This window comes from Podarcis vaucheri (genome assembly GCF_965113315.1).
Source record: "Podarcis vaucheri genome assembly, chromosome: 2".
Taxonomy (NCBI): domain Eukaryota; kingdom Metazoa; phylum Chordata; class Lepidosauria; order Squamata; family Lacertidae; genus Podarcis; species Podarcis vaucheri.
In genome coordinates this window covers 7,036,607-7,051,252 of record NC_138760.1, presented here as the reverse complement: position 1 = coordinate 7,051,252, position 14,646 = coordinate 7,036,607, and the positions used below count along the sequence as shown (strand labels likewise).

At 43.8% G+C, this 14,646-nt stretch overlaps 1 protein-coding gene across 1 annotated transcript; it reads right to left on the bottom strand.

Annotated features, from left to right (window-relative positions):
* Positions 1–329: 329 nt before the first annotated feature.
* On the bottom strand, positions 330–11,654 carry LOC309522414 (keratin, type II cytoskeletal 7-like). The gene is made up of 9 exons (XM_082205647.1): positions 10,893–11,654; positions 8,146–8,363; positions 7,727–7,787; positions 6,457–6,552; positions 5,659–5,823; positions 4,755–4,880; positions 2,444–2,664; positions 1,666–1,697; positions 330–1,574 (listed from the first exon to the last, which is right to left on the bottom strand). Exons 1-9 carry the CDS (start codon positions 11,529–11,531, stop codon positions 1,165–1,167), a joined length of 1,968 nt encoding a protein of 655 aa, XP_082061773.1. The 5' UTR covers positions 11,532–11,654; the 3' UTR covers positions 330–1,164.
* Positions 11,655–14,646: the final 2,992 nt, after the last annotated feature.

The following is a 14,646-nucleotide window of genomic DNA, read 5'->3' as shown; positions in this document are numbered from 1 at the left end:
AAACATGCACAGGATTTCATTGCAAGAGTTTTTTTGAAAGCTAATTCAGCTTCAGAGATGCCATATGACAGCAATCTCCAGCCTTTTCTGGCCAGGAATCCACCTTTTAACCTACATTTGGAGACCCCTTTCTTAACTTCTTGCCATACGTTTGTATAGTGGCAGTGCTGTTTTCGCAACCCACTTTAGATCAGGCCATGACCACCAAGCTGTGGCCTCAATCTACAAGCTGAAAACTGGCAGTGTACAAGATCCCTCCAAAGTTGTTTTAGCCTTAAATTAAATTAAACGTACCAATAAGTAAATAATAAGAATCAAGACCACATATAACTTGACTGCAGTTTATTGAAAATGGCCACCTCCCAAAAACATGGGAAGCAAACCATGGGAAATAAAGACAGGTGCAATGTAATTCACAAAACTGACACAAGAATGTACTTTTGATAATGAGATAGCTTTTCCAATGACACAATTATAGTAAATGATTGTTTACTCAGTGTTGTACAGGACCTTGTTGCTCTGTAGCCACGATCAGGCTGCCTGATCATTGATTAAATCATGACTTTGATTCAAGGGAGGAAATGCTCTATTTTCTTTTCTCTTTCTAGGCAGATAAGAGCAATCGTGACTTAGCATTATCAATGTTGGCTGGTCCAACATCAGCACATAGTCAAATACAGTGGGGACAAATTATGTCTTTTGGGAAGCAAGGAACTACAACAACACCTGGAGAGAACAACCAACTGGAAGAAGCCTCAAGAAAGAGAAGGAAAGGCCACTTCAATACAGAATGCCATGAACTGGCAGCCACCATAAAAAGCCAAAAAATGTACAGCATACTCTGAAAGAAACACACTCCTCCCCTCCCCTTCCCCCTTCTAGCTACTCTCTGACATCCTAAAATGCAACACCATCAGCATATTTCATTAGCATTCTCTACCAGCTATCTTCCACCATTGTACAACAAAGCAACAGGTGACAGAAGCAAGATGGAAGGTGGTAAGCTTAATGGTGCTTTCTTGGGGAGCAAAATAGATACAACATTGTGTTTTGAAGGACACAGTTTGTTCTTTTCTGTATTACCAGGGTGGGGTTGAAGGTGTTGCGCTGATGCCGCAAGAAGCTAGAAGATGTTTCTTTCCTTTTAGGGACCAGCTGGGACATTTAATGCCTTCCGCCTTTGATGGATGAGCTGCTTGTGGTGGTTCTCCTAATGATCGTGCTAGAGCCGGAACCGGAACCTTGAGAGTATCCGCCACCGCCTATGCAGGAGCCTCCAGAGCCTCCTCCTCCGTAACCTCCGCTTCCACCGCCATAACCTCCGCTTCCACCGCCATAGCCACAACTTCCACCGCCCATTCCTCCCCCTATGATGCTGCCGCCGCTAATGCCGCCACCCATGCTACCAACGCTAATGCCACCGCCGCTCATGCCGCCACCGCCAATTCCACCCATGCCGCCGCCCATGCCGCCGCCCATTCCGCCCATGCCGCCGCCCATGCCGCCGCCAATTCCGCCCATGCCGCCGCCGCCAATTCCTCCCATGCCGCCGCCATATTGGGAACTCCTCACAGCTGCAAAGGAAACACAGGTTCAGTACATACACTTTCATGTTGGAAATAACTCATGTTTGAAACAGTGGAGGTGAACATGGAAGCTACTTACAGACATGGACTTGGGATCCTTGGCCACTCAGCCTGTTTAGGAATAAGAAAAATTGGTCACAAAATGAAACAAAACCTTCTTTTTGCTACAAGTATGATCACTTAATCCAGGCTTCCTCAACCTCGGCCCTCTGGATGTTTTGAGACTACAATTCCCATCATCCCTGACCTCTGGTCCTGCTAGCGAAGGATCATAGGAGTTGTAGGCCAGAAACGTCTGGAGGGCCAAGTTTGAGGAAGCCTGACTTAATAGGCAGAGTGGTTTCTGCAGATAATAGTAGTCCTGTCTAGCATCTGTGAGTCATAGAATTACTAGGCCCAACTTACAAGTGACCCCAAAAGCCATGTAGTCCTATGCCCATTTTACAAGGCTAGACCTTCCTTCCTCTAACTCCTGCCCCCCCAAATTCCCTTCTGCAAATCAATCCATATAATCTGGACCAATGAGAAACAAGCAGAAAAGGCAGAGTGCTACACAACGTCATCAAAATAAGTAAAGAAAAGCACACAACACACCAAGGAGGCATAACAAAATAACAAAACAAAACAAACAATAAAACCACCAAGGACATTCCTTCTGGAGCCATAACAAATTTGCTCCCCATAATTTGGATGTCCACTATGCCACTAAGCATTCTATGAATGTTCAAATATTTGCAAAATCCTCCCTGAACCCAGCAATATTTGAAATCAAGGCAGAAGCTGCTTGCAGACCCTTGGTCCAGTTAATCTACAAAGAAAAAAAATTCCCTCTGTGGAAGGTTGCAGTGGTCACCCACCTGCTCTCTTCTCCTTCCAGCAGTTTCCTGTACATGGCAATCTCAATGTCCAGAGCAAGCTTGACGTTCAGCAGCTCTTGGTACTCTTTCAATAGGCGAGCCAACTCTTCCTTGTCCTTTGTCAGGGCACATTCCAATTCTTCCAGTTTCTGCCTAGCATCCCGGAGAGCCAACTCGCCGCGCTCCTCAGCTTCAGCAATGGCTGACTGCAGCTGAGCACACTGCAAGACAAGAAGAAGAGAAAGATAAAAACTTTTCTATTTCCAGTACGACTGAGACCTTGGGATGGACTTTTTGGAATCCCAGACTTCCTTGTTGCTTTGTTTACCTACCCAGCTATTTAACAAGCCTCCCAGGCAGGGATTGCATCAGAAGCCCATGTTTTTCTGACAGCTGTTCAGTCCAATCTCTGAATATCTGTCTCATTATTCCTGTCTATCACCTGAAACCCTGAATTTAGGAACAAAGGCTGGGAACAGACTGATCGATCCCTGATCTGAGCACCCATCAGGGATAATTGTTTCCAGGTCAAAGAATGGGATTTATAGGCCAGCCTGGACCCATAGTGCCAAGGGATATGGCCATGTTCATAATCTTAGAAAAAGAAAGATGCTGAGGCTCAAAACTGTATAGGAGCCTTCGTGGTTGCTCTGAAAGATGTATTCAAGATACCATGAGCAACCTTTCCCAACCTGATGCCCACCAGATGTTGCTGGACTGGCCATTGGCCATGCTGAATGATACTGATGAGAGCTGGAGTCTAATGACATCTGAAGGAGAGACTTCTTGTGAGGGCTCAGCAGTGGTGGGGACCAACACTTTGCCTGAACTGAGCCATCTCTTTCAAGTCTGAATCCTGATGTTCCAAAGAGGTTCAGAGGCTGAGTCCAGGTAAGCCTGGGATCAAGTTCCTGCTTGGCAGGGGGTTGGACTCGATGGCCCTTGTGGTCTCTTCCAACTCTATGATTCTATGATTCTAAGTTCAGCTCTCCCAACACATGTCTTTTCTACTTATTGGTATGTTAGATGTCATTATTTAATGGAGAAAATTAAGCAATATTTGGGGGTTTTTTGGTAAGTCTACCTCCAGGTGCTTTTTCCAGTCTTCCTGTACTAAGGTATCTCAGCTGACACTTGGCACCTTAGCACATTTCCACAGAAGAGTGGCAGCTTCTAGCAACAGTTGATGTGTGAGAGACTGAGAACTCTCTGCAGAATATGGAGCAACACCTCTGACATTATACTGCACATTAAGGCAGCAGCTTGGAGAGGGCACCACACAGAGGCTATTCCATGTGGCCTCCATGTAGCCAAGATGAATGTGTTGATCCCTCATTGCCAACATCCATGCATCTTGAATTAGAGTATCATGAGTCCATTGCTGAGCAACAGTTGTAAGCCAAGGTCCTCCCCAGAAAGGAACTCTTTCTCTCCAAGTCATGTGTACGGGTGCAGTGGAGCAGAGTTTCTGCCAGATTCCTTTTAGGCAAGAGACAAGACTCAGAACAGAACGACTACTGCTGCCTGCACAATCCACTAAGTGATGAGTCAGCATCCCTTAAAAGCTGAGAAACATAGGAAACTCCCTTATACAAACTCAGATCATTTGATCATCTAGGTCAGTATTGTTTAAGCAAGCCTTCCCTAACATGGTTTAGACTACAGTTCTCATTATCCACAACCATTAGCTATGCTGGCTGGGGTTTATGGGAATTGTAGTCCAGAATATCTCAAGGGTGCCAAGCTGGTCCAAATTGACTGACTGCAGCTCCCCAGTATTTACAGATAAGACTTGGTTTAAAGCCAAAACGTTTCCACCCTAAAAGCCTCCCATGTTCAAATTGCAACACGATGTCCCTTGAACCACCCAGGCTTCTCAGGGAAATGCAACTTCAATCACTGTCACGCCTGAATTTACATACAGGCAATGCAATTTGCATTGTGTGCTTGCCTGATCTGATGCAACTGTTGAACAAAGCCACCGCCATCCTTAATAGATTGCAGAGTGTTGAGAGATTGGAGGGGCAATTCCAAAAGAGAATAATGGGCATCAGGCATCTTCCAGAGATAAATGTATGAAGTTGCTGAGTCAGAGTACCATCAATTTGGTCTCTTCCAAGGTCTAAGACAACAATGTAATACTTAGACCTGGAATTATCAAGGATTGGACTAGGAGCTTCTCAAGCTATCACTGAGCTAAAGCCCATCTGATAGCTAAGATGAACTTTACACCCATGTGGTGTGATGTGGACCGCCTGAAAAAGAAGACATTTTTCAGCCTTTGCCCAAATGGAATGTTTAAGTGCCATACCTGCTTCTTGACACGGTCAATCTCGCCACGCAGTCTCTGAATGTTCCTAGTCAGCTCTTGAATCTCATGTCTGGTGTTAGTCAGGCTGTCCCCATGTCTTCCAGCTGTGTTTTGCAGAGCTTCATACTGTTGGGCAGAAACAGTGTTGTGTTTAAGAAACAAAGCAAAAGTTCCTCCAGCAATGTTCTAATCATGGATACCATCCAAAGGTCCCTCTGCCACAACACATTAGCTTCAAGCACAGGGGTCATGCAGGGGCAGATCTGGGTACTATAGTGCCCTGTGCGAGGCCAATATTTGGTGCCCCCTTCAGTCTTTGCAGTTCCTTTTCAAAGGCAGGTAAGAAGGGGCCCATCCAAAGGTCCCTCTACCACAACACATTAGCCCAAGCACAGGGGTCATGCAGGGGTAGATTTGGAAAGGGTCCTCCTACCTCCTTCCCAAAATCATGAAGGTGCTAACTAGATGAACTCTATGACCCTGTCAGAGCCTCGTGACTCCTTCCTGAAGCCCAGCACCCCTTCATCTCAGCACTCAGCGCAGGCACACCACTCACACAGCCCTAAATCCATCCCTGGTTCATGATGGAAGCAGCAAACTACAGAGAACTTCTCACTATGCTACAAGCCTATGTTGATATCATTACACCAGTTTGACTATCACGGCTTCACCAAAGGACTAGGAATTGCGGCTGCCATTTTAAATGTCATGGCTTCCCCCACCTCCAAATAATATTCTAGTCTGGCTAAGGAGCTAAGAACTCTCGGTTCGAGATTTGCAGTGACTTTCCTTCCTTCACAGGGGTCCCATGGAGAAAGTGATCTGCCCTCAGGTCCCTTGCAATAGAAAGAAAACCCCGGAAACCACAAGGCATGTCAGGTTTCCTCTGTGCTTGATTCCTTACCTGGCTATGGTACCAACTTTCAGCCTCAGCTCGGCTGCTCCGGGCAATCTCTTCATATTGATTTCGTACTTCATCAATGATGCCTTCCAAGTTGAAGTGGCTGCTGTTATCCATACTCACTACCACAGAGGTGTCATGACCACCCATCTGGACCTGAGATAGTTCCTGTTAAAGGACCAAAAAGCCATCCATCAGTAAGTCTGCCTCATTTCTCCCCTGATTCACCACTCATGGAAAAAAAAATAACTAATTAATATCAATTATGTTTGAACTAATTAATATAAATTATGTCTCCACAAGCATGATTTTGATGTGTCTGAGTTGTAATTGCTTTCGTGCTTTTTCATAGCTTTCGCTTTTTAAAAAAGAATGCAAGTTTCTAGATCTCAGAGAGGAAAAGGGGGAAAAACAAACCTGAAACTTGCCATGCTGTTACACTGATTAAGCTTTTTGTTTCAGGCGCAGGGCATAGAGCAATCCAATCTAAGGTGAACACAGATATCTCAGTCCCAGTTTAATTGTGGTGGCACAGTCAAGGGAAGTACAGAATCACCAGGATGGAGTGAGGCTTCAGGGGCTATCCATCTTAGTCCTTTAGTCCTCTGTGACTATCACATACTTTCCTCTGGTTCCTTGCATCCCTCCCTCAAAACTATGTGGAGTGGTAAGTAACATTCCCATGTATGCCTTCATCTATCTTAAGGCGAGGGAATTCAGTTCCTTTGAATGTGGGTTCAATGGGTGATGGTAGAAGAGAGAATATTCTTAGCGAGCAGATGGAATGGATAGATTCCTTACCTGTTGGAAGATACGTCTAAGGAATTGGATCTGCTCAGCTAGAGCACCCACTTTGGCTTCCAAGTCAGTCTTGGTCATGTAGGCACAATCCACATCCTAGAAGATAGATTATGAGGAATGCAAACTTTAAAGCTTCACAGAGTGTTATCACTGACTGAGGCACCACATACAAGAGTTTAGGCATGTCCACATAGATAACATTTTATTCTCCATTCCTGTAGGGATGTTTAGCTGTGATGACTCAACAGGGACTCTGCTTCCCATATGAAGACATAATTAAAGGCAGGATGTTCCTAGCATGCCTCTTCACCAAGAAACCCCAGGAATTCCCCACACATATGGCTGTAGGGGGAAAGGGCTTCTGGGTCAGAGGGTGGGGCTGCCAAGCAGGCTTAATCCAACAGTTCCTCTCAATTTATTAATGAAACAATGGATTTTTAAACAAATTACATAGGAAGCAGCAGTTTAATCTATGCTGCCATATTTTGCAGTGTGCCCCTGCAATTTCTATGATTGCCCTTTTGAACTGCTATAGATCCAGTATAATTTGCTACCATGAGCTCTCCAGTGAGAGCTAAAGATGAGTGATAGGTGTCTTGTGGGGTTCAGCTGTTCTCCAAAAGGCCATTAAACATGTTTGCAGGCTCAAGAGAACCAGAGGTGGTGCAGTGGTCAAAGTGTCAGATCAGGACCTGGGAGAAAAGGTTTCCGATCCACACTCAACCATGAAGCTTGCTGGGTGACCTTGGACCAGTCACAGATTCTCAGTCTAACCTACTTCACAGGGATACTGTGAGGATAAAATGGGGAAGGGGGAAGCGCATTTGCCAACTTGTGCTAACATGTCAGGGGGAAGGCCTATACAGTGGTACCTCTGGTTACAGACGCTTCGGGTTATGCATTTTCAGGTTACGGACGCACCGAAACCCGCAAGTACTGGAACGGGTTACTTCTGGGTTTCAGCGCTTGTGCATGTGCAGAAGCACTAAATCATGATTTGTGCATGTGCAGAAACGCCAGATTATATCACGCACATGTGCAGATGCGGCACTGCGGGTTGAGAATGCTGCGGGTTGTGAATGTGCCTCCCACACGGATCACGTTCGCAACCCGAGGTTCCGCTGTACTTGTAGCCTTGACTTCCCCCTGACATATGGGAGAAAACAACATTTCTATGCAATGGCTTGAAAACATTCTGATGCCTGATTCAATTCTATCCCACCACGGTGCCTTCTCTATTTACAGTATGCTGCCAAGCGCCACTTCTCACCTTTTTCAGCACCACAAATTCATTCTCAGCAGATGTGCGCCTGCTGATCTCTTCTTCATACCTGTTTAAACCAGAAAAAGAGGTCACAATGAGCTCACTGAGATAGACTACTGCAAGTGTATAAGATGCCAAGGTATTAAAATAAACCACACAAGCTGAACATTGCAAATTCCCCAGAGAAACACACACACACACACACACACACACACACACACAGCTACTCAGATTAGTGTTTCCAACCTTCTGTTGTACTGCAGAAAGTTGTAGTGCAGAGTGCAACCTGCACTCATTTGGAATGCCCTGGAGCTGAGGACAATTTCATTATTCTGAACCAAAGTCACTTAATGATTAATGGCAGATCTCCCCCTGAAGCACAAATAGTGGTGACGAAGCATCTTTCATTTTTGGTTGTTCCTTACTTGTTCTTGTAGTCTTCTACAAGGTGCTGCATGTTCTGAAGTTCTGATGCCAGCTGTGACTTCTGCATGCGGATTCGTTCAATTTGGCTTCTCAGGCCATTGATGAATTGCTGGAATTCACTATCCAGGTTCTGCTGTGGGCCTCGGCCCTGGGTTTGCTGCTGTAAGATCTGCCATTTGGTTTGCAGAACCTTGTTTTGTTGCTCTAGGAACCGGACCTGAAACCCAAGAAATGGAAGATGTATAAGACATTGAAGAGGTTCAGCATCATAGCATATTGAAGATGGGTGCTAACAGCAAAGTCCATTCTTTCACAAGTTAACTGGATTCACATGGCTGAGTCCCAAACTACACTCTGCTTCTCCTGTTTGTTGTTACTCCAAATTAATAATTGCAGAATTGAAAACACTCGCAATTTTCAGTTTCTGGGGGTATGCGGAACCTTCCCATTTCCTTAGAACTGTGCTTTGTGGTTCTCATAGTAGGACTACAGATCAGTGCCTGCTCCCCAAGTGATGATACAACATAAGAAACTGGGATGAAGGGCCATTTTTATGGTCTGTAGTCATGCAACAATAAACCAGTGTTGGCACTGTAAACTGCAGTTGCCTCTATCTGGACCCACCAGAGTGGATCAGCTCTTGCCACAGCCACAATGTCCTAAAGGCAGCCTGGGGAGTCCATACTTGCTCTCTGGTCTGCATTCATCAGGAAAAGGACCACCTAGAATGAGTTCTGCATCCTCCCACATCATCTTAAACTTTCAAGAAGTGATAGCTCAGTATAGAGCATCTGCTTTGCATGCAAAAGATCCCTGCCATCTCCAGGTAAGATTAGGTGAGACTCCTGTCTGAATACCTAGAGAGTCTCAACCAGTCAATGTGGACAATACTGAATATGATGGATCAATGGTCTGACTCAATGCAAGGCAGTTTCCTATGTTCCTTCACCCCACATGCCTCAAGGTACTCACCAAATATTCTACACTTATGTCCACCATACCCACCCTTAAACTGGTCAGAAAGCAAATCAGCCACAAGAGAAGCACACCAAAAAAGAGACATGACAGTGAGGAGCAGATGGAAAAGATGTGCTCAAAGGTGGATCTTAAGCCCACCCCAGATAAATCCTACTCTGACTACACAAATAACAGGCCACCATAGCCCTGGCTATCAGCCCCAGGATGACTAGGTAGGTGCACCAAAGGGATAGAAGAGTTACAGGCAGTATTGCCTTGTGTAGGGTCATGTGAAGGGTCATTCCTGAGTCATAGTGAAGATGTAGTATACTACCCTCCTCATTCAATCCAGAAGCAGTGGGGAAACTCACCCCTGATCAATGCTGGGGAAATGACATTGCGTGTAAGACAGTCAAAGGTTGCCATCTGTAATTAATGTATATCAGGTAGGAGGACGGGGGAGACCCCTACTTGAGACCCTGGGGAGCTTCTGCCAATCAAAATAGACAACACTAGGCCAGATAGACCAGTGGTCTGAGTCAGCAGCAGCTTCATATGACATATATTAGGACTGAAGTTGATGGACTGCAACTCTCACCACTAGCCATGCTAGCTGGGGCTGATAGGAGATGAAGTCTAACATCATCAGAAGGGCACCAGGTTCCCCTGACAAATACGAAAAAGCTACTTTTTAACAGCTATGCAACTCACAGCTGAGAAGTTTTGCTAGTCACACCAAAAGATTTTTTGCTTCCTTCGAATCCTTGCTTTGGGTTATATCCAGTGCTAGTCCTACTCAGAATAGATCCATTGAATTTAATGGACCTAAGTTAGTCCTATCCATTGACTTAAATGGATCTACTCTGAGCAGGAATATCACTGGATACAATCCAATGTTTCAGCAGAGGAGTTTCCCGGAATCCCTTTGAATTTTGCTTGAAGCCAAGTTTCAGGCAACGTCAATTTTAAATGGCATGTTGTCCTGTGTGACAAGCCTCAGTGCATCCCATTGGGCCAATTCTGCACACTTCCTTGGGCTTTGAACAACTCTTAACACTTGTCCTGTGTGACAAGCCTCAGTGCATCCCATTGGGCCAATTCTGCACACTTCCTTGGGCTTTGAACAACTCTTAACACTTAGTTAAACTTTTTCCATTTCATATGTCTTGTGAAACCATATACATCCATGTACCTGTAACACACACATTTCTCCCAATAAATATCACTTGTGTCTTAGCCAACACCAATAAAAAAGTAGCAACATACTATTGCTATCCTGGAGTCTCTTGGTGAATCTGCTGGTTAATGCAGAGACTCCAGACATCTGCTTCTGCTTAATTTTCTTAATATTGGGTGGGTGGGAGGAACAGAGCAAATGTTCTTCCCTCTGTTTCATGCCACAAACATATTCAACACCCTGATCATCCGCCATTGCAAATGGCCTTAACTGACATTAATGGCTTGTAAACAGTTAACCAGGAGGCTGTTACAGATATTGTGATATATACCTAAGTATCACTGCCCTGAGTGATACATATGCATGCAGAAGGGTAGGATATAAATGCTGGTATAAATGAATAAAGCAAAGAACTCATAATTTCAGAATTTAAGTAAAATATTCTGTGGAAATTAAATCCCATCTAATCCATAATGTAAACCTCAAAATTCAAGCTTTCATATTTTCAGACGTTACTCAACTGTTCATAGCAAAAATTAACCGCATCTTCCCAGACAACACGCATTATGTGAAATCAGTCAAACTGCATCACTTCCTTTTCTGGCAGCTTACCTTGTCAATGAAGCTAGCAAATTGATTGTTGAGACTCTTGATTTGCTCTTTCTCCTGATTTTTCACTTGCTGGATCTGAGGGTCAATATCTACACGAACTGGTCTCAGAAGACTTGGGTCTATTTGGACACTGCCAATGCCTCCACCACTAACACCAGGGCCAATTCCCCCACCGAAAGGACCACCGCCCATTCCTCCGCCACCGTAACCACCACCAAAGGGACCACCGCCCATTCCTCCGCCACCATAACCACCGCCCATTCCTCCGCCACCATAACCACCGCCCATTCCTCCGCCACCCATTCCTCCACCACCATAGCCGCCGCCCATTCCTCCGCCACCATAACCACCGCCTATTCCTCCACCACAGATCCCACCGCCCATTCCTCCACCACAGATCCCACCACCATAGCCGCCACCCATTCCACCGCCATAGCCATAGCCTCGTCCATAGGAAATTCTTGTTCCTCTACTGCCATAGTTATGGAGGCTCCTGCTGCCATATTGGCCTCTTATGCCTCCACCATATCCCTGGCATGATGAAGAATAGCCAATTCTACTTCCTCCTCCTCCACCACCGCCGATAACAGAAGTTGAGCTGTAGCCTCTGCGGCTCATTTTGCTGGTTTTGACAGACATCACTGTGACAGAGTTGAACGAGGAGCAGAGAAAATGATCAAGCCCAGAGGTTGCAATGCAAAAAAGGGAGATGAAGAGATGTGCAGAGCCCAAGGGAAGCAAATCCCTCTGGATCCGGAGTTGGAAAGAGCCTCCCTTATATCTGCTTTAGGGAGGAGCTGGGCTTGAGTTTGCATGGGCGGGAAGAAGGATATCATTGTATTGTGCTCATGAACTTGGTGTGGTTGACAGATCTTCATCTTCAATTTTCCAAACACTGACCCTACCCATTAGCACACCCCTTCACTGCCAAAGGAAGAGAAGATGATGATGATGACCAATGATGGCACAATGTCTTTGCAGTGACTAAGATACTTTAAGCTTGATTATTTTGTCTGGGGAGTAGGCTCTTTAATTGACACAGTGCATCACTCTTAATTCTCAATGGAGGTCCTATCTATCAGTATCTTCATCTGCATTTCTAATTGCAAAGCTCCATGGCAGGCAGCCGCTTTGCAGCATGCAAAGCATTAGCACGCCTTTCACAATCCCCAAAAGCACGCCCGCAATTACACCCTAAATCTGCCTCTATGTGGAAAATTGCCTTTGGCTCCCTAAGAGCAGTTTCTCAACTTGAAGTTCACGGAGGATCTTCATCACCTTGGTAAACAAAATGCTTTGTCAGAGCAGATCTGTCTGGGCTCTTCTCGCATGGGCATCCCTAAAACTCCTTGGGACAGCAGCAGTTCCTTTACTCCAAGAAGCTAGCAACAACACTGAATGAATCTTAAGACGGGCAACACCAGCTAAAAGAGAATAGAGATCACATGCTGATGAACAAATGATGGACATCCATGGAGGACACTTCTCTTTTTACTTTGGATGGTGGGCATAAGGAAAGAAAGAGGCGACTGAGGCATGCAACCCTCTGCTTTGGTGGAGATGGCAGACTGTGGATGGCAAAGCTCAAGAAGAATGGATGGGCTAAAACAGCAGAAGGGAAAGGATCAACTGTTCTGCAAGACCTTTGTGATTGACCAATTAATTGCAGCATGAACTTCCATGCAATAAGAACAAAACTGTTTCTACTTCTTCTCTCTGTCTGTCTGTCTCTTTCTAGGTCACATGTAGGAATCCCATAAGATACATACTGTGTTCAGCCAATTTCTAGACTTTAGCTTGTTTCATAAAATTTATATGCCACTTGATTGTGGGGAAAACCAAGCAAACATTTTTTAATTTTTTTAAAAAAGATACATATAAATGAATGTATATGTGTCACAGAGAGAAAAAAGAGAAGCAGTCAAAAGTGTGAAGGTAGATTAGAAAGATTGGATGGGTCATTGATGGAGAGGTGGGCAAACAATTGTGAAACAGATTGGATGGTAAACTTTGAGCTTAAAGAAATTGCTATTCAGGCCACCTGAAAATGGGACCTAGCAGCCACCTAGCTGCTTATGAAGCAAAGGCAACATTGTGAAGAAAGTCATTGTGAAATGTACTTTTTTTATTATTATGAAATGCATTCATCACGCAGGAGCTAAGCTGTAACAAGCTGAGTTATCGTTTTTCGAAGACATGAGCCATGTCTTCATCTTCTTTTCCCTTTTTGCTAATCTCCATTAAATATACAAATTAAAATCTGCTGTGACTTTGCCAGACATTATTTCTTAGGTAATAATGATTGAATTCACCAAATAGCATTTTTGCTATAACTCCCCTCCCACTAATAATAATAATAATGCAGATTTAAGAAAATAACCATTTTTAAATATTGCCCTTTTAAAAAGAAAGAAAGAATTTCTTAGCATTATTTTCTATTGAACCAATCAGACTCTTTGAAGCCTTGTTTGTACATGAATAAACAGGTCAGTGCTTCTTCTCTATCCTTGATGATTAATACACCCATCCATTTCTTGCAGGTGCACATGTAATACCTTGATTTGCATTCCCTTCTTGTGTACTTCAATATCATGGGCAATGCCTCTGGAGGTGCCCTTTCCTTTTTTTTAAAAAAAAAATGACATTTATTAGAACATAAGAATTTTTTTAAAAAAAAATACACACAAAAACAGACAAAATTACAAAAAAGGGAAAAAAACACACAAAATATAAAAAGAAATCAAAAATAAAACCATCCTTTTCAAATTCTCCAATTTCCATTACCTTCTTTCCACGACCTCCTCCCTTCTCTTGTATCTTGATTGATAGTTGCCCCAGCAAATCCTTTTCAAAGTTCGTAATATTCTATCATTACTTTACCTTACTCTATTATCATCCTATCTTATAGGAATCCTTGGTACTTAAAACTTAAATCCATAATTCATAGTATTTAATCGTTACATTACCTTACTCTATTCTCGTTTTATCTTATAAAAATAATCTTAGAGCTTAAATCTTTTTTACCAACTTCTCGTAACCATTACCTTCTTACCATATTCTTTAAACATTTTAACAAGAGCCAGGTACTTTCATTTCAGCATTTCCCCAACATTCATCAGACATTTCTAATAATAATAGTTCATAAAACATTTCTAGTAATAGTAATACAAAAAGAAAAATACAATAGAATAAAAACAATCCAATCTTCTTCCAGCGTCCCCTCCCCCCCCCCCCGTCCCAGGGTTGTCAGTTCTTTCTGCTTCCCTTTAGTCTGGCACTGGAGGTGCCCTTTCCATCTGCATAGGAGCTCTATGGAACCTGGCACTTAATGGGCGCTCTGCCTGGGAAGATAAATGTCACATTTCGAAGAACAGGAGAGTATTTGGAGCACTAAAAGGAGTTGAAACACCTCTCCAATTTGTGCTAAACATACATAATATTCTGCATCTGGGCATACAGGAGCATCTTCGTGTTAGGTAGATAAGGTGTGTACATTGTTGTTGGTTTTTGGGGGGAGGTGTGGAAATCTGAGTGGTAGTCAACTAAGTGTTACTCAGAGAAGACCCACTGAAATGAATAGAAAAAACTTGATCATGTTCACTAATTTCAGTGTGTCCACTCTGTGTAAAACCTAGTCAAATACTACCCACTTTGTTCAGCAATACAGTACATTTCAAGCAAGCAATAACAAACACAGTCTACATGCAGTCAATCCTATTACTAAACCATGTAAGCAATTATATGTTTGATTCCT